Consider the following 19,498-nt stretch of genomic DNA (forward strand, 5'->3'; position numbering starts at 1 on the left):
TCGTGGCGGGCTCGAGTTTGAACTTTGATCCGAAGTTGCATGAATTGCGTCAAGGTCAAGGAATCCAGGCCACTGAAGTTGCGAAGTAGAGTTCGCCTTCAGGAATCAGTCACCACAAAGTAAATTTCCCTCATGCAAGTGACATGTTCAGCGAGGCTCGCAGGGGTTGCAGGACCATCTCGTATAACTACCAAAGAGCGGTATAACAGATCTCTAGAGTAAGGTATAAAAATACTCTTTCAAAGCTCGCAGATAGGAGCTTTTTTGTACACCGGCAACTTTGCATTGTATTCACTTCATTTATGATGCATTTTGATCCTACAATATTGAATGGGCAAAAGCCTTCACAATTTCCGAATGGCTTGGTGAGAAAGAAACTCTCATTGAACGCTCTTTCCTCTGGTCCACTGTCAGTGCTTCTCCCATTGCCGTACCCGAGGGTAGAATCCGCCGTTGTTTCTGCCTGGGCGGTGCTGTTGAAGAGCTACTATAGTCATGATCCAATTTCATTCCTGAGATTTGGGGGACCATGGACCCGTACGTCCCCCGATGAATCTGGGAAGCCGGAGTCAATCTCTCTTCAACTGCAGTCAGAATGGAATGCCTCGGATCTCCAGGAGGCTATCTCCCAAAGGGATGATAGCCTGTTGGCTTCAAATCAAGGGCATAGCGATGATCCAGAGCGTTTTGCGGTCTGGGTTGCAAACGAGGAAGACATACCAACCAATGCTCAGTGTGAACGGGAGATACTTGACCTAACAAATGAATCTCAAGTAAGTTTTGATTGAAAAGGTATCGAACTCAGTACTGACCTCTTCAGATATGCCTTTTGCTGGTAGCTAAGCAGACCCAACAAGGCAACGTCATCCTCAATCTGCACACCAGTCGTGAGAGGCCATGTCAGTTCGAATTACCCAGCCTTCTGGACAGTCTGCGAAAAGTCTTGGACTCACTTGTTTACCATCCATTCAAAATGATCAAAGATATCGAGGTGATCAGTAATCAAGATCGGTTGTGCCTACGAGAGTGGATGGAGGCCGATCCGCCAAAGCCCGCAACCACCATCCATGGTCTCGTGAATCGGCAGTACCATGAGCGCCCCGCGCACATTGCCATATCTAGTACTTCAGGAGACATCACTTATGAAGAACTGGGAATTAAGTCTGCCGCGATGGCGCGAAAGCTCCGAGAAAATGGAGTTGGGGCGGGAGATATTGTCGGAGTCTGCGTGAAGAAATCCGCATTGTCTCTCATGATCCTCCTAGCTATCCTGCGAGCAGGCGCAGGTTACATTCCTATTTCAACTTCCATTCCCATCGATCGCATGGAGTATATCACGCGGAAGGCTGAAATGCAAGTGCTGGTGACGGAGGGCCCTATTATCGAGAGACTGAAAGGCCACGACAGCTTTCACGAGTTTCGAATGATAACCCCCACATATCTGGATCAAGAGGAAGCCCTTTCCAATGAATGGGCTTCGGAGCTTGACGCGGATCCATCTCAGGTGGCTTATGCAATGTTCACGTCCGGTAGCACAGGGCAACCAAAAGGTGTTGCGCATAATCATGGTGCGGTTTCTGGATCATTGGAGGCTGTTGCCCAGGTCTTTGAACTGGATTGCTCAACGAGGTTCCTGCAATTCGCCTCATTCTCTTTTGATGCTAGTATATGCGAAATATTCGCTCCGTGGGTTGTGGGAGGCACGGTCTGCATACCCTCCGAGGACGAACGCATTGGAAACCTTGCGGGGGCTATGCATGAGCTCACTGTGACCGATGCATCCTTGACGCCCGCAATTGTCGCATCCCTGAGACCAGAAAGCCTACCAACGTTGAGGAATTTGTACATTGGAGGCGAAGCGCCAACCACAACGATCCTGAATACCTGGGCTGATAAGGTCAGACTGAGCAATATTTATGGACTCACTGAAGGTGGAGTCTGGGACACAGTCGAGTTAAAATTGGGGTCCAATGATAGCCCAAAAGCTATCGGGCGTGGTATTGGAGCAAAATGTTGGATCGTCGATCCGGAAAATATTCACAAATTGCAACCAATCGGAGTGGAGGGTGAAGTACTACTTCAGAGCCCCTACCTCGCGAAGGGGTTCTTAGGTGACACAGCGGGAAACAGTGATGCTTTTATCTCTCTACCGGAATCGCTTTCGACCCTCACCGGGCCATCTCCGGCGCGTTGCTACCGAACTGGAGACCTGGCCCGATGTCAACCGGGTGGGGGAATGATATTCACTGGCCGTCGAGCTGGGTTTGTGAAGATTCGAGGGCTGCGTGTCGAGCTAGGCGAGATCGAAAAGGCTATCCGTGACTACCTTCACACCGGTGAACAAGCTGCGGTCATTTTGGCCAGGGACGAGAAGAATGATAACCCGGAGCTGGTAGCTTTCGTGGAACAAAAGGAAGGGCGACCCTCATCATTCGCCGATCAGATGAGCGCAGGCTTGCAGAACGTCTTGCCATCATACATGGTGCCCAGTGCCTTCGTCACAGTTCAGTCCATGCCATTGACTGAGTCCAAAAAAATTCACCGACAAGAGTTGACTGCACGTTGGGCAAGCATGACACTATCCGATACCATGGCGTTCCGGCCTGGAGGCACGCCCAGTCATACCTGGTCTCGCATCGACCCTGCCAATTCGCGAGCCATTGCACTGAGCAACATTATTGCGAACATCGTTGAAACCAAACGGCCATCGGCTGGGGAAATCCTACGCGGTTGGGACTTTCCGTTGACCAGTGTGGGATTGGATTCCATTCAGACGGCATATCTTTCAGGGGAGATCCGCCGCCATTTGGGAGGGGCGACTCAGATCCAAGACCTACTACAGCCCGGGGTCACAGTGTGTCAACTCGATCGCCGTTTGTCCGAATGTAACGGTGACGGATTTCATGGTCCAAGAGACCTTCTCGGCGAATTGAGCTCCATCGATGTGCAGGTAGTGAATCTCGCTCAAAAGAAGAAGACAATATTTGCAACATCTGTGACTGGCTTTCTAGGAAGCCAGCTACTTCGGGAGTTACTAGAGAGCCCTAGCGTGGAACGAATCGTGGGATTAGTACGTGCTGGTAGCGAAAAGCAAGCCCGAGAAAAGATACGAGCCCAGGCTCAACTTGGTCAGTGGTGGCAAGCTGAATTCGACTCTCAGATTGAAGTATGGCTTGGTGACCTGAGCCTTCCAAAGTTGGGGCTTGACGATGCGCATTGGAAGGATCTTACCGGTCATTTGCGGATTGATGGAATCATCCACAATGGTGCGCGAGTCAACTGGATGGATGATTTCTCGACCCTGAAGCCGACCAACGTCGACAGCACCTGTGTCATTCTGGAGGCCCTTTCCGAGATGCCAGCACCGTGTCCATTCACATACGTGTCCGGTGGGTATCTACCATTACCGACAGAAACCCGAGAACAAGTTTTGCACAATCTCGCTCATGCATCTGGGTATGACCAGACCAAGTTTTTATCACGAATGATGGTAGAGAGATATAATCACCAGCTCGAGCAATGGCCGAACACATCAACCCCGCGGGCACGGGTGGTCCACCCAGGATATCTTGCAGGCACAAGGTGGGAAGGAATTGCCCACCCGGAGGACTTTCTGTGGCGCCTCGCCTATTGCTTTTCATCTCTTGAAACTGTGAGCAGCGACATGTTGAAAGCGCACATTCCAGTGGCAGGGGTCGAGCAAGTAACTTCCCTCGTGGTCGACAGCGTCCTGAATCCGCAGGGCAAACAAGTTGTGGATTGCCATGATGGGGTATCGGTTGAGACCCTTTGCAAAATCATCAGCAGTTGCAGTGATCGCTCGATCAGGACAGTGAGCCACGGCGAGTGGATGGCAGCATTAAGGGCCGACGTGGAAAGAAGTGCTTTGGACCATCCTTTCTTACCTGTCTTGGATTGGTTTGAGGCAAATATGGAGCAATTCACGGGTCCTTCTCTACTTGAGTGGCCCACTGCATTCAATCAAAGAGATACTATCGCAGCGCTGGATAAAAGCACCCGGTACCTGATGAGTATCGGCTTCCTTCCTTGCGAAGATGGCAGTCGTGTGCCTGTTGATCAGCCCAGCAGCCCTCAATTTCAAAGATCTAGCAAATAGCACTTCCAAGATTATGCAAATGGTAAAAGAATTCAGGGGTGTTGATGAAACTAAAAGGGAGGGGGCTGGGTGTTTCCACTCAGTACCGACTGCACCTGACCTGGTTGCCCAACAGTTACTCCGTATGGGTGAGAGAAGTTCATGGAGAATATAAAGATTTTCGATTTCAGTGTTGGTGTGATGATAGGTTACAGATGCTTCAGAGGACAACTTCTGTACATAAAAGATCAATATATTCTACTAATTGCCGGTATAAACCACCTTCTCTCGATCCCAAGCACATACGACCACAGGGTGTGGAGAACAGGGCTTCCCGTCCGCTCAGCCGTACTTAAGCCACACGCCGGTGAGTTAGTAGTTGGGTGGGTGACCACCAGCGAATCCTCACTGTTGTATGTTTTTGTTTTTGCTTCCATTGCCCAGGTGTTGTTTGTGTTAGTTCCAATAGACATATCCCGACATGCCAATCCCCTTCCCCGACCCAAAACCGACCTTGGAGGCCCGGGTATGGTCAAATTGAGATTGCGTTTCCCTTTTTTTTCGTTTCCTTTTTTTTAAAAAAAAAGAACAACAATTTCCAACGAGATTCTCTTTGACTCAATATCGATAAATGTGACCACAGAGTGTGAAGAAGAATGCCTCACGTCTATTCTTGGGCGAAAGTTGTAACAAGATTTAAAGCCTGTAACAAGCTTTCCTACTGCAGCCCTGTTTATGCATGCAGATCTATAGATAACAATAACACATTCATAGTCCAACAAACACAAGTTTGCCCCCACGGTTCTCGATATGGTCGGATAGATTGATCCCCTGGCGCCCTCTTTCTCCGCCATTGACTTCGCTGATATCCGCCTCCAACCAAACACCATCATTCCGGAAACTCAATTGGATGTTCTTGGCGGTCTGGGTAAATCGGTGTCCTTGCCAACTAAAGTAACCTAAACACATAAGGAGAGTGAATCAGCAGTGTAATACCATTGCTGCAAGTCCGAGACCTACCATCCGAGTTGCCGATGTGGTCGTCAAGTCTCAGCTGAGAGGGAATGTTTTCGCCATGGCCATTCCCGGCGGCGGCAAGAAGCCAGGTGCCGTCGCCGCGGACTTCGATCCGAACAAGGTCGCAGGATTTGTGGAAAGACATTTTTTGATGGTAATTCTTTTCAAAAGAACTTTCAGAGAAAAAAATGCATCGTAAACTTGTGTTGTTGATTTCCGACCCAGTCTTGGCATTGGCTGATGCCCGACCTATTTTTGACCCAACTTTAGGCAAAAGCGTTATATAAATATGCCAAGACTTTCCTAATTGCTCCTCATATCCGTGTGTTTCAAAATTCAAGTGAGAAAAATGGGTCTTGAAACAAAGGAAGTTTTGGCTGGATTGAGACGGGTAACGGGAAAATGTCATGAGGTCTTTGTGTAGGCCATAGCAAGAATGATTCAATTGGGAAAGACAGGAGGGTATATTTGGAGCTCTTTGGAGGGTTATTTACAATTGAAGATGTTTCTACGAACAATCGAATAATATGGAAATATCCAGACCATCACGGATGCCGCGGGAGCATCTCGCCCCCATCAGGCAATAGTCTCGCCCCTCCGGAAGAAACCGATCTCCCATCATCAACCTGCACAGAGATATCTGTCTTGACAGTGACACATCCATCGTCCAAATGTTCGGGCATCTCAGCTTTGGAAACGCGACTGTGAGAACGCTCATGTTGGTGTCCATCCCAGCGGGTGGCTGGATTCTCCTCGTCCCCCACGTGAGTATTTGTCGCAGTGGTCGAGTCGAACCACTGGCCCTTCGCTTTGGCATTGCGGCGCTTCAGCTCTGTGTCATTGTCATTGTCATTGGTGGACCGAGAACGAGACCAATAACCGCCGTGAGAGCGACCTTCGCGTCTGTGGTCCACGAATGCGCGCAGAAAGAGACGGGCAACCGGGGCACAGGATGCAAGGAGAATACTGTAATTCTCAATTCTGGGGCTGTTAGAAATCCCAAGTAATGTTCAAAGAATAGAGAGGATTCTACTTACTTCACCCATAAAACAAAAGTGACAATATTATATGTAAAGTCCTGTCGGTCACCGAGGGACTTTAGTTTCTAGCCCGGAAGTTAGTCGCAATTGCATGAGTTTATGCTGGAAAAAGCTCACTCACATATGTTTTGACTATAGAAGCACAGCCGGAGAGGAGGAGCGGGCCACTGAGTGTGATCGTCTGCCAGATTCGGCGAGATCGGACTGTGCTACTGATTTTCATGAACTGAGACCAGAAAGACAAGTTCGGGTTACGATGGAGAGTTCTCAGAAAGAACTGCCACAACTCGACTGCTGCGAGAATAGCAAGGAAATAATCGATGACGGTATTGAAACCTAATGGTGATCAGTATATCGTAAATTCGAGCAAATGTGTAGTCGCATGACAAACCTCCCTGTACAAAACCAACTGTGGTTTGAACTGTGGGTGACTGACACTTCATGGACCCATCTTCGGGAAGTGGTGTCCACATGAAATGGAAATATTGAACTCGATTGCTCTATCAATTAAGTTAGTTCAGCACAATAGATCACCCGGGGAAGAGGAGGGACAGCGCACCGCTTGGTATGGGTTAGGGCCACATTGGACCACAATTTGAACTATAGTGACCATATTGGCGACAAGCTGCACAATGGCACAAATGATAATAGATATGCGTATTTTCTTATCACTTGCAGCAAAACAAGTTAAAAGAAACCACATCATGCCAGACCGGGATATCATCGCCGAAGACACAGCTAATGGCTGTGATAGGAAATCCCACTTCATAGACTGAAAGCGCTCGGTGGCATTCAGATAGAAGAAGTGCCGACCAAGGCCATTGTTTGCGCTGTTATGGTCAGTCGCTGACGCGAGAAAAAGCTTCGAGTAGTATGGAATCACCTCAGTTGAATAAACGTCATGTGAGTGACGTCGAACCCGTAGGCGACGAGGAAAAAGAGGTCTTCAATTCCCCATACACGACCAGGTGCTGTGACTTGGGGCAGTGCCCAACGTACCCAGATTTTGATTGCATAGCGAAACAACAAGGCCACACCCACGATAGCAGTGAGAACCTGATCAACAGTCAGCATGTTGCATGGCACACGTATAGCGAAGGACAAGAGGGCATACCCAGCATGCCTGAAACGTGCCAGTTCCTACCAATTCAAATGAGTCTTAGTCGAAACACGACGTGTGGTGAGGAAACATACCAATGTCAACGTCACCCTCCCCAGGTCTCGGAATCTCCATATTTAAGACAATGTGCAGGCAGCGGAGTCTTTCAAATTCAAGATACTCGCAAGATCTCAGACCAGCGTAATAGCCAATTCAAATAGTCGTCCTCATGGCATGGATGCAATGAAGGACCGAAGGCGCATATGGTTGATGAGATATATCGAAAACAAAACCGGAATCCGACCCAGGATTAGGGGTCAGGCCAAACCTTGAAGACTTCTAAGTTCCCGGAATGGACAATAGATTCCACGCGTGAAGCTTCACGCGAACCGATGTACAGGTCAGAACCCTGGAGGAGGAGACTAGCCACTCCTATCGGGTCGGGGGATGCCAAACACCGAGAGGGTTTGGCTAAACAAGGGATGTGAGGCAAATCAGGAGCAATAATAGCTTCAGTGAGGGGCAAATAGGACACGGATGAATTGAGCATCCGCACAATAACGGCATAGAGACACTTGGTTGGATCCCCTGCTAGATACGAATTGACATCCACCAATTCGAAAACAAATCAAAACTAATCTTCTGATCAGAAATTTACGAAAGGACCAACAGGACCCGAGTCATGTGGGATAACTGACACAGGCATTCCTGTGGGTGGAGCAGTGATAACCATGCTGCCAGCCATGCGCTATGCAGCAAGGGATGTGACGGCCAAACATGGTTGAGAACTAAATCCCGAGATCCGAGAGAGTGGAGATGGAAAACAAACTCTGATGCGCTGTAACCAGATTGACCAGATTGTGCGACTGGGCTGTATGATGCTTTTGCTTTCATCTGGATTTAATCTGGGCTTAGATCGGTAGATCGCGTGGGTTTGGGGTGCAGATCTGAAAATCTGGTACTTTGACCTGGAAGATCGACAATCGCTAGCGCGAACTGCTCAAAATAATAAGCTTTGATTAGGCGACGCTAACCGAAAGGTCTTGGGTGAGTGAGGAATATGATGGATCAAAGTGATGTATCCAGATTTTCCCCTCAACGGGATGTTCCGAACATCATTTGCTCCGTACACCTTCCGGATTAAATCAAAATTGTATTGGAAATTATTTACCTATCTTCCTTCCTCATCTCCACCAAAGACTCGCCAGCTCTGACATACTTCTCAAAAGTCACTTTCAGCCCCGTCAAACTCGCTATTTGCCGCCACTCAGCCGCACTCCGCTCACGTCCACCATACAACGCGATCATACTCGCGTGGAGCGAGGTGTAAGTCAGGTTCTTAGCATACTCAATAATCAGCACCCTTGATCCAGGCGCCATAGCCCGAGAAATTTTCTGTAGCAACGCCACGGCGTCTAAATCTGGCAGGTTATGCAAAATATGCTGCAATGAGTAGATTCGCGCTCCATGGACCGGCTGTTCACTCGACTCCTTGAAATTCCATTCCATGAGAGTGACACCAGGCACGGACTCGATGTCAGCATTGAACTCCTGCACAATCAATTCTTCTGCTTGGAGATGGGGGTAATGAGCCTTCACTTCGAGAAGAAGCTCGCCGCGTCCACCACCAATATCAACCATGGCCGTCGACCCGGAGCCAGCCAGCGCACCGTCGAGGTCGTAGCCCATTGACAACACGCGTTCGGGAAACGTTCCGAACTTGAGGAACTTGCCAACCATGAATTGATTGAAGCTATCCATGCGACCTTGCGTCTCCATGATCGAGTAAGTGTGCTGAGACGCGAGCTCGGGCTGGCCCATTAATTGATACGCGTATTGGAGGGGTCCATCTGCATCGGCGAAGGGGTAAGCAAAGCCGGTGTCTTGGAGCTTTTTCATCAAGAATGCGCCCGCCATCAGGCCTTCCGTAGTGCTGGTTGGGTTCAGTAAAGAGGTTTGGGGGTTCAAACGATACTTGGTGACTGACAAGTGTAGCGCGCCGTGCTGCGCTGAGGGCATGGCAACCATGTGGTTGGTGACTGCGTTTGCTGCAAACCTTTCTTCGGACACGCGTTCAACCAGGCCGAGTCCAGACATTATGTAGAGCGTGTCCGCTGAATTCCGGTATATTAGTATTTCGCTTCTCACAGTGTGCACTCCGTAAATGGTGATCTTTGCATACAGGCTAACTTGCTACCTATACTGGGGTTAGCCACAACTATGATCCAATGCGAGCAAACACAGTAAAACGGAGAAAACAGTCCAACACAACCACACGCGGAGGCACTTACTGAGCTTTGGCTCATTCTTTTCTCGGGCACTGATGCGCTCATTGCAGGTTTTGGTTACTTCGTCGGCGGTCGCAGGACCCCCATGTTCAATGAGAATGTCGAAGAGATCGAAATGAATCGCGACCGGGACAAATCCCAAGGATGCAGGCTGTCATTGAATAAGACTCAATTCTGTCCGACGGGTTTGTCACACTTACCACCGTGACTGTAGCTGCGAGAGCGGCCCCAGGCGGCACAACTGGGGCCGGGGATGACAGGCCAAGAAGACTGGCTAGGCGATTTAGGAATGACATGATCCGGTATCCTAGGAGTCAAAATTCAAAATCACAACTGTGATAAAAGAGCCGAATCCGAGGTCGAGTGGTTATAAGGGACACACTGAGCGAAGTACGGAGTACGGAGTATAGAAAGTCTTGGTCTCTTTCAACCCACATGCGGGACGCGTCCCGGTTAGCGTGGCGATTTGTGAACAGACCATCAAGATAAACCCAGTTCTAGACGCGCTAAATTGAGGTATGAATAGACACTGACCTCATGAGAGGTGGTGATTGGTCCAGTGTGGGGTGTATGCAAGCAAGGGGTGTGAAAGCCACAGGAACTTGTCCGGAAATTCGGCAAAAAGCCAACAAGAAAGAATCAAGGGCAAAATTGAAAGCTCGTCAGAAAGAAGACCAGAGCTCCCACAAACGCCAAACGCCCCCCCCGGCCCCTACACAGGGATCGACTAGTGGGGCGATACGATCCTAGTTTGGGCGTTTGTGATCTATTCACTTTACAAAGTTTGAAACGGATCGGAACCCGAATTCCAACTTGCGAGATGCATCAATCTGCTTACGGAGCACGGAGTACTTTCGTATAAACTTCCACTGTGCGACAAAAGCCACGCGAGAATCAGGTCTGAATCTGAATGTTGAAACCGTGCATAAAACCTTCAGTGCCCGTCACACAAGATCTTCGGCTCCCCTTACTTGATTTACTACTATTACTTCACCCTCGGGTACTATAGGGCTATGGAGAAATCTTCACCCACTCAGTACGAGATGGCCATCAGCCCCTCGCAATCGCATTCGATCAGCTGCAAATCCTCCGAGATCAACTCGGAGATGGCAGGAGATGCGCTCAACCCACGCGAGTGGAGCTCGGCGCGAAAAACATTACTTTTTGTGTCGCTGATGACCAGCTCGCTTTTGGCTGACGGGTATGTGTGACCAGTTGATCCTGAAATCTTATCCACCAAGTCAGACATGCATAATCTTACCAATACTCCGTACAGGGCAATGGTTTGGGGCGGGACATTGGTCACTGAGCAGGCCATGGATTGGGGCGTGAGTGTCACGCATGCGGCGACGAGTATGAACTATGGGATCTTGCTCCAGGGGTTTGGGGGCATTTTTGCCGTCCCCCTCATTGAGGCCTATGGTCGGTGAGTTGTTTACTTTTGTCTGCTTTGCTCTTAGTGACAATGCTGATGAGATTAGCTTACCGATCTGGTTGTGGCCCCAGGTGATCACCATGTTCATGGTCCTTGGGGCGACTCTGTCTAATGACTGGTCCACCTTTACTACATTTCGCTCTTTGCAGGGTCTTTTCGGGACCGTACCTCAGGTGATCGGCCTCCCAATCATTCATGATATGTATAGTGCCGAAGGTATGCTGTCCATCGAGTTTCAAGCAATGAGTTCTAACGAAAGTAGAATGGCCCCGGATGATCAATATCTGGTAATAGCTACCCAGCATCATTTAAAGAAGTTGCACCATGACTGATGAGCCCAGGGGTACAACCTTCCTGGTAGGACCGTTCCTGGGTCCCGCGATTGCAGGGTACATAGGTGCTGCAACCGACTGGCGCACTTCCTTCGGAGTTTTGACTGCCATCTACGGCCTTTCAACCATACTGGTGATCATATTCGGTTACGAAACTTACTATATGCCCGGAAACAAGGCTCGTCGTTCACGCTTTGCGGCCTACTTCGGGATCGGTAACACAGGCCTACCCAAAGGATCGACGTTGCTCTACTGGTGTCGTAGCATCGTGGTCCATGTGTTCAAGTTTCCGTTGCTGATGACTGGTAAGTTGACTTGACTGTTTGCAAGGGCTTTGCTAACTGGGTCATCGTTAGGAATGACTATATTGGTGACCTTCACGTGGCCAATTGGTAAGTTGGGGGTATTCATGGCTGTGTACTCCGTACCTTTTGCTGACTTCGGGAACTCTTCACTTTAGGAATCACCACCACGATCGATTCATTCCTACATAGCCCACCCTACCTCTTTGACACCATCGAGGCGTCTTCAATGAGATTCGCGGGTGTGATTGGAGCTCTGTGTGGTATGTTTCACTCTCATGCTCCTCACTTGTGACGTTTCTCACAATTTCAGGTTGGGCTTTTGGACACTTCTTCAACGACTGGATCTTCAAACGCCATCACTCGATCTGGAGAACCGAGCTCCGTCTTCATGGAGTGTGGTTTCCCATTGGTAGTATGGCATGTGGTCTGCTTACCTATGGGTTAACAATGCACTTCGGTAAACATTGGATTGGGATTGCCGTTGGGTGGGTGATGGTGAACATTGGCATGGTGGCGACCATTGTGTAAGTGTCATTTTCTTGTGAGTGTCATTCGGGCTATCTAATTCTTCTTTGATGCAGCGCCATCTCGGCATATGCTTTGGAAAAATATCCGGAGCAGGCGACTTGCGTGTCAGCCATTTTGAACATGTGGCGTACCTGCGGTGGGTTTGCAGTTGGATATTTTCAGCCTGCGTGGATCGGGCGAAATGGACTTGGACTGGTGTTTGGAATCCAGGCTGCTATTGTCGTTACAGCGGCTGTTTTGACTATTACCCCTGTGTTATTATGGGAGCAGAAGAGGCGATCACGATCCGTGGCTGGCGACGCTTGATGACCACCTGGGCAGGTGGTGCTGGTGACATATCATGGCATCCAGGGTTTGACCATGGACGAAGAGGATCCCGATGTCAATTGGGCAGAATATTGACCTGATTCTGAACTTGGTGGGTTTTGTATAATTTATATTTGTATATTGCACATAGTTGTCGTATGGTTGAATCTCACATTCCTAGGTTCCTTGCCAAAATATAGTCACAAACCTTGGAAGTCTTGAGAACTTGGGTCTCACCCACAAATTTCCAAGGTCTGTGCTGGCGATTTGCGCCATTGAAAGAAGATAGTTATAGATACCAAAGGATCACAGACATACGGGTAGGAAATAGTCCGTAGAACCCCGAGGCTTTGCCAACAGAACTCAGCCACAGGGGTCCGACGCCGTTGCGGCACCAAACGTGGCACGATGTTAAGCAATGACTGGTGTGGATAGATAGCTCGAAAGTTGGAAAGTGATAGCCAATGATCAACTGAAGATCGCAGAAAAGACCCTCCATGCACGAAGTGTAAACACGCGGGATATTTTTGACAACTCGTCGATCGGCCACGGTCAGGTGACCTCTGCCTGAGTTCCCAGGCCACACACAGCCGGTCCACCGATGAAACACTCGTGGACGCCCCCATCGATGCTTAATTGTTTCTGACACGAACCTTTTGGTCTGACAGGATGATCTTATTCAATTTGGCCCCCAAATCTCTACCATGTCTTCCCATCTGACTTCATCTCACCAACTCGACCCCTGATCGATCTTCACCTCCTGAGCGCTCCCCACCTTAACCTCCAGTCGATCATTGCCCAATGATTTAGGGTCCCGCAAGCGATGACGCTTCCCGTGGGGCAGCGGGCAGGCCCTGAGGAACCACACAGCCTCGTTGGCTCATGGGCCGCGTGGTCGTTGATCCATGCCCAGTGAACATGTCGCTGGGCCTATGAAACTGCGCCGTTTAGAGCTTCGACCAAATCTGGCGACTGTTCTGCCGGGATCGTCCACCGTCATGCTGGGGTCGAACTGGTTTGCCTAGGGCGATCGTTGACCCTTTTTCCCATCGCGTTTCATTAAGCGCTTGCTCTCCTCCCTCCTCGTCTTTCCTTCTTCTCAATGACCTCTCGTTTACATTCACTGTCTGTTTGAACGCAACCATGTTCAGTTCCCCACGACGATGGCTTTTCATCGTCATTCCGCTCCTTACATTTAGCTTAGTTTATTATATCTTTCGACTTCCAGAGTCCAACCCGGTACCCGTGAACACCGAAGTCCCTCACACCGAAGAGCCGATCGTGGTCGTCGAAGAGAATGCACAAGAACCTCCAAAAAAAACGACCGAACCTACCGAAGACGAATGCGGTCATCTCCTCCATCAGCTTGACGATGTGATGGTTGTTCTCAAGACTGGAGCGACCGAGTCCCTCGAAAAAGTGCCCATTCACCTCCGCACAACCTTCAAATGCGTCCCACATTTCGCCATCTTCTCGGACTACGAAGAAATGATAGACGGTGTTCGAACCTATGACGTCCTTCAGAACATCACCTCCGAAACCAGGGAAAACCAACCCGAATTTGGTATCTACCGTCGGCTCCAAGAAGTCGGCCGCGAAGGCCTCACAGACGCTGAATGGGGTGACAACGAGAACGGCCCGCTCGGCAAACTCAACAACCCAGGCTGGAAGCTCGACAAATGGAAATTCCTCCCTATGATCGATGGAGCGTTGGATCTGATGCCAGACGCCAAGTGGTACGTCTTCTTGGAAGCAGACACATACATGGTCTGGCCCAACCTGGTCAACTGGCTCTCGCATCTCGACCACGAACGCCAATACTACCTCGGCAGTCCGATGCAGATCGGGGACGTTCTATTCGGCTACGGCGGTGCAGGCATTGTACTGTCAAGATACACAATGGAGCTTCTCAGTGAGCATCGTGGACGTTCCCAGCTGGAGTTGGAAGAAATGACGGCGGCCGAGTGGGCGGGAGACTGCGCTCTTGCCCGCGCCCTACAGGATGTGCGTGTCGGTCTGACATGGGCATGGCCCATGATGATGACATCTCGGCCTTGGGAGATCGATCATTTCTCCGAAGGTTACGGGCGCCAACCGTGGTGCTACCCCGTCATCTCCTATCATCACATGGAGCCGGAAGACATCAACACTATGTGGAAGTTTGATCGTCAATTCTTCGCCAGTGGCAAGAATGCCCTCCTCCTGCATGCGGATGTTTACCAGAAACTCGTTTACAATGACACCGTAACCGCCCTGGATGACTGGGATAACATGTCTGGAGCCCGAATCGATTTCGCGGCCGGTACGATACCAAGCGTCGAGACTTGTGCGGAAGTCTGCGCAAGGAACGAGGAGTGTTTGCAATATTCCTTCGATGAGAAAGAGGGCATTTGCAAGCATGCTTCTACCACATTTGCTGGTTTTGCCAAGAACGGGACGTCGTCTGGCTGGATCAGATCGCGGGTCTCCAAACTTCTGAAGGCTTTCCAATCCTCATGCGAGGAAGTGGAATACATCTTTGATTGATTTTCGCTCATCAGCCTTCTTATTTCATTGTACATATACACACTCTTTTCTGTCCACACTAACCATCTGTTCGCACGTTTCAGAACGGATTCTTATCTCTCAAGGAGAGCCATTGGCGAGGCGTTTTTCAAGGGCGCTTGGCGTCTGCTGGGCAGACAAAAAACACTACACTTCTGGACTTTCACATCATCTCATTTTCACTTCACTGTCACTTATTGCATTTTGCATTTACTTGTATTTTCCAGCGATTTTGTCTCATAACTATACAATTGAAGCCTAGCTTTAAGACCACAAAACAGAGCATCTGCCCCTCGAGCAATAGGGCCAGTTGAAGAAGAGCACGCATCAATGAGCGAAAGAAAACCAAGGACACATCTTTTAAGATGAGAAGTAAGAAACCAGACCGCTCCCTCTTCCTCTTCCTCTTATTCTCCTCTCACTTCTCATCCTTCTCTCACTCTCAGCTTAAGATCACTATATCCAAGGACTCGATTGGTCTTTCTATAAGTTTCTAGCGGGCTGAAACTCTTGAGAGCAACATTGAGTCACCTCCCTTGGGATGGATTGATTCAATTCATGAATGATGTGCCTGGCTGTGGTGACGATGAAGCCCTCCGCCAACTCGCAGAGAACATCGACACAGGCATTGCTACACTGGAATCTTTGCCTCCCTTGCGCTTCTAGTGTAACAGGCATATTACGACCAATGTCCTCCCGCAATCCCCAACCAGTGTTCGCTCCTCCGCCACTACATCTACCACCGAGAAGAACGTTGCCCCTGGTCAGAAGCGAAAGAAGGTCGCTCGGCGATCCACTTAGTCGGTGACAATGTGCTTTCATCCAAGTTCGGAGGATCCCATTATTCTTATCTTTGAGCTCTAGTGCTTTTATTAGTCTTATTCCTTAGTGGTACATCGCTCCAGTCCTGTCTTTTCCGTGGGCGACGGCGGTCAGGGTTCGGGATCTCTGACAGACCTTTGCCGTGCGCCGCTTGAGGCAGCCCACATTATACCGTTTGCTCTCGGCAAGTTTTATCATGACGACGAGAGAGGGCATCTGTCTACGATATGGGTGAACTTGTTCCGATATTTCCCTAATTTGCGAATGCCGCTCAATCTCATGTTTCAATTAGTAAGTAACAGAGCTATCATCCACTTCGGGTCCTCTTTTCAACTGTCTTTTCAACTGTTTTTCAACTGTCCTTTCAACTGTCCTTTCAACTAGATTCGAATTATCATGATTGGTCGAGTAAAGAAAGACTTGGTGAACAGAGAATGAGGGATTGGGGATATTCTCAAACACACACAGAACCCAGCTTTGATACAATGTGGAGAGAAACAGCCCCATTACTGATACTCCTCCCCTCCCCTCATCTGGTCCATCGAAAATATCGCATCTCCCTGATCAGACCTTACGATTGGCCTTGGACGGACGCAATTTGAGCTGCACAAGGATGTGTACTTTTCTCGACCCATGGAGGATTCCGCACTTTTGAATACAATAAGCCAAATAAGACGAGGGAACCTCGGGCTATCAAACTTCCACCTTGTTCGATGAGTGCTACAAAAAGATGACTTGGCAGTTCCAAGAAATGTGCTTCTACCAGCTGGTGGATTGAGGTATCGGACGGGGTACGCCGGTTATCCGGCAAAGGTTCCAAGGTTGTGTGCCTGTCAATCTCGTTTCAGAAGCCCATCTGCGTTTGATAACACCAATCCTTTCATGGACTATCTTATTTGATAGTTCACTATTGCACGCCCGAATTACCCTCGCATCCACAAGACCTTAACAGCACATACAGCGGTGCGAACAACTTCACTGAGTGGACTTTGATTGGTGATACAACAACCATGAAGGGCAATGGGCAATGTATGTCTCAATGTCCATATTTAATTCCAGAATACTAGCCAATATTACCTAGACCTCGGGAGGGCATCGAGCTTATGTCACCGATCATACAATATCAAGCATAAAGCCCATGCCTCGAACACCTTAGAAACATGCTAGAAGGCCTAGAAACCATCGTTTCGAAGACCCAAGAGCTATGTACTGCGGCGAACTGGACGTATCCGGTGATCACTAAAGATTCACCCTTTCAGTCACAATTTTCATGTTATATTGGCTTCAGAAGTAGATTGATGGGTGACCAGATCACCCATGGTCAAAGCCCCAAAGCCTGTGAGAGGCCGTCTGGTCCAAATCATGGTATTTATTTCCCCTTGAACCTGGGTGACTTCCTCCACCATTTGCCAAAATCCCGTAACGTCGGATTTCTCTTGATAGCGAAAGACGATTCCATTACCACCATCTTCGAAAACGTACTCGCGTCGCCATAATCTCTGCCACTGCTCTTTTGAGGTGCCTTCGACCGCATTCAAACGTTCCACGTGTTGAGTTTTCAGAGCCAGTATATAGAGAGCTCGTACATTCCACAGTCCGTCTTGGCACGGATAGTCTTTTAACATCTGTACAGCTTCATCGCGAGTCAAGGGGTCGCGGCAGAAGAAAGCGATGAGCAGTAGATGCCACGCGATCCCACATTCTAGAGAGATGTGATGGGAAATATTCGGGACTTCTCGCTTGGCAATACCCAATGCAATCCTTGCTAAAGACAAATATTCGCGAAACAAGGGGGTTTGCAAGGCTAAAGTATCCGCGTTGAAATATTGTGGTGGATTTTCAAAGGCATAAACCTGGAGAAACTGCAATCGTAGATGAATAGCTTTGAGGTAGGTCGCAGACTGAGGGTCGGACGTCAAGATCTCGTTGAAAAGCGGAAGCGAGACATCGCTCAATGTATGCATAGCCTTCCTGGAATTTTCACAGAACATTTGGATCTCGGGGTTACCGAGAAGATTCTTGTAAAATGCATCAATGGCGTTCCCTTCTGTAGAGCCCATAATACCAGAGTTCTTGATGATTTTGACCGCCATTGGGCCCACTGCCGAGTTTCTAGTCCGAACATCCCACCAATACTCTTCATATTCTTCGAGGGTGGTAAACGTAGATGGACAGACGTGGTTTGAAGTGCTCCGTGACAGCCGGTCCAATAGAGTTATGAAAGACTCCATAGTCAGGCCGTTGCTCTCGAGACCTCTGATAAAATTAGGAAGCGGCCGATCTTGACCAACAGAGCCAGGGAGAACGAAGCGAGCCTGCGGTGCCAAAAGTGCCAGTATGCTGGTAACTGATAGAAGGAAAGGCTTCGGGTTTGGCGCCACAAAATGTAGATAGGTGTGTGTTTCATCCGTCAACAGGGCGAGAATTAGTGTTAGGCCGTGATTGAGGTGGTTCAGCGCAGTTTTCTTGTTCCCACGGAGGACTTCGAAGAACAGTAGTAGCACTGAACTAGAGATGACATCTTGAATGGCATTGACCTCACTGAGAAGTTTGAGAGAGCGACAATAATATCGCACGGCACTTTGATAATGCGTATCGCCGTCGAATTTTGAGCGAGGAACCATCAGACCCTTGCAAGGATTTGAAGCACGAGCCTCACGGTGGTTAACACTTAGTGCGCCGATTCCAATTGCAATACATCGGAGGGGATCATTGCTGCGAGCAAGTTGCGGTAAAGTTCCCTGCCATAATCCAGCGTTTGACACTGCTGAGATCCAAGGGCCTCGCACCAAGCCCAAGAACTCTTCAAAATACAGCATAGCCATGGGATCATCAAAGTCGCACGCACGCACGACTAGCTGCAGGCTGGACTTTGGGGCAGATAGTTGACCATTTTGCTTGGAGTCCCAGCATATTTGAGTCGGACCAGAGTGTTTCTTCGAATTGATGTCATAACCCGCGCAATGTCCGCGGCTTCGAAGACAATTATTGCAGTGTGGCCTTGTCTCATCGCATTTGACGTGGCGCTTCTTGCAAGTGATGCATCCTGTGCGTACTTTTAACAGACTCTTTCGGGTCGACTTTGGCTTCCCGTGATGTTTCGTCTGAATTTGAGAAGCACTTTTCGGTTGAGGTTGTGTCCTGAAGACCATCAGACATGGCCTTGTTGCGCCATTATGTTGACCAGAGGATGCTTACACATTTCGAGGATTTTCTGCCAATGTGTTTTCCGAATCTGCCATTCCTTCATGGCTTGCTGATGTTCAAAGGACACCGTTGAGAGGAAATCGGTTTGACCCGGAGCGGATTATCGTTTATTCGGCCTTGGGGAATGTGGGACATTCATCGACTGGGCCGGCCAGCGAAGAGATGGGCAAATCTGCCTATGCCGAACCTTGCCTGAGCACTTCTGCGAGGCCATCTTGGTGGGATCATGACGGTGAAAATGGTAAATGGCGTAGCAGGTGCCGATCGAAATGTCGCCAGCGTGTCTCGTCCTCGATATTTACCATATTGAGCGCAGAATAGGGCTTTGTCCTAGAACCACACCACAAAACACGCTTTGCAGGCCCATGAGCGACACATAGCTCATGGGATCTGCGCTGCAAATTTCGTGCCCAGGCTTGAAGTATATGGTTGTAACCTACAACCTCGGCAGCTGTGTCACGCTATACCGCTTTTGGGTG

The 19,498-nt window shown here is 49.2% G+C and overlaps 7 protein-coding genes across 7 annotated transcripts; 3 read left to right on the plus strand and 4 right to left on the minus strand.

Annotated features, from left to right (window-relative positions):
- Nucleotides 1-973: 973 nt before the first annotated feature.
- On the plus strand, nt 974-4,117 carry N7506_001475 (acetyl-CoA synthetase-like protein; the record flags this gene model as incomplete). The annotated part of the gene is made up of 1 exon (XM_056950771.1): nt 974-4,117. One exon carries the CDS (start codon nt 974-976, stop codon nt 4,115-4,117), a length of 3,144 nt encoding a protein of 1,047 aa, XP_056816686.1.
- Nucleotides 4,118-4,864: 747 nt separating this feature from the next.
- On the minus strand, nt 4,865-5,258 carry N7506_001476 (CVNH domain-containing protein; the record flags this gene model as incomplete). The annotated part of the gene is made up of 2 exons (XM_056950772.1): nt 4,865-5,055; nt 5,117-5,258. 2 exons carry the CDS (start codon nt 5,256-5,258, stop codon nt 4,865-4,867), a joined length of 333 nt encoding a protein of 110 aa, XP_056816687.1.
- A 400-nt stretch (nt 5,259-5,658) lies between these two features.
- On the minus strand, nt 5,659-7,387 carry N7506_001477 (uncharacterized protein; the record flags this gene model as incomplete). Its single annotated transcript, XM_056950773.1, has 8 exons — nt 5,659-6,094; nt 6,151-6,218; nt 6,275-6,489; nt 6,545-6,653; nt 6,713-6,983; nt 7,037-7,209; nt 7,268-7,293; nt 7,348-7,387. The coding sequence occupies 8 exons, from the start codon at nt 7,385-7,387 to the stop codon at nt 5,659-5,661; spliced, it is 1,338 nt and encodes a 445-aa protein (XP_056816688.1).
- Nucleotides 7,388-8,419: 1,032 nt separating this feature from the next.
- Nucleotides 8,420-9,836, minus strand: N7506_001478 (putative O-methyltransferase; the record flags this gene model as incomplete). The annotated part of the gene is made up of 4 exons (XM_056950774.1): nt 8,420-9,366; nt 9,435-9,449; nt 9,544-9,691; nt 9,741-9,836. 4 exons carry the CDS (start codon nt 9,834-9,836, stop codon nt 8,420-8,422), a joined length of 1,206 nt encoding a protein of 401 aa, XP_056816689.1.
- A 717-nt stretch (nt 9,837-10,553) lies between these two features.
- Nucleotides 10,554-12,446, plus strand: N7506_001479 (putative MFS transporter; the record flags this gene model as incomplete). Its single annotated transcript, XM_056950775.1, has 9 exons — nt 10,554-10,741; nt 10,817-10,966; nt 11,022-11,191; nt 11,238-11,262; nt 11,317-11,612; nt 11,664-11,699; nt 11,768-11,872; nt 11,923-12,136; nt 12,194-12,446. The coding sequence occupies 9 exons, from the start codon at nt 10,554-10,556 to the stop codon at nt 12,444-12,446; spliced, it is 1,437 nt and encodes a 478-aa protein (XP_056816690.1).
- Nucleotides 12,447-13,589: 1,143 nt separating this feature from the next.
- Nucleotides 13,590-14,972, plus strand: N7506_001480 (uncharacterized protein; the record flags this gene model as incomplete). Its single annotated transcript, XM_056950776.1, has 1 exon — nt 13,590-14,972. The coding sequence occupies one exon, from the start codon at nt 13,590-13,592 to the stop codon at nt 14,970-14,972; it is 1,383 nt and encodes a 460-aa protein (XP_056816691.1).
- Nucleotides 14,973-17,080: 2,108 nt separating this feature from the next.
- Nucleotides 17,081-19,054, minus strand: N7506_001481 (Zn(II)2Cys6 transcription factor domain-containing protein; the record flags this gene model as incomplete). Its single annotated transcript, XM_056950777.1, has 2 exons — nt 17,081-18,953; nt 19,011-19,054. 2 exons carry the CDS (start codon nt 19,052-19,054, stop codon nt 17,081-17,083), a joined length of 1,917 nt encoding a protein of 638 aa, XP_056816692.1.
- Nucleotides 19,055-19,498: the final 444 nt, after the last annotated feature.

Source organism: Penicillium brevicompactum (genome assembly GCF_028827555.1).
Source record: "Penicillium brevicompactum strain IBT 35665 chromosome Unknown utg000001l_segment0_segment0, whole genome shotgun sequence".
Lineage (NCBI taxonomy): Eukaryota > Fungi > Ascomycota > Eurotiomycetes > Eurotiales > Aspergillaceae > Penicillium > Penicillium brevicompactum.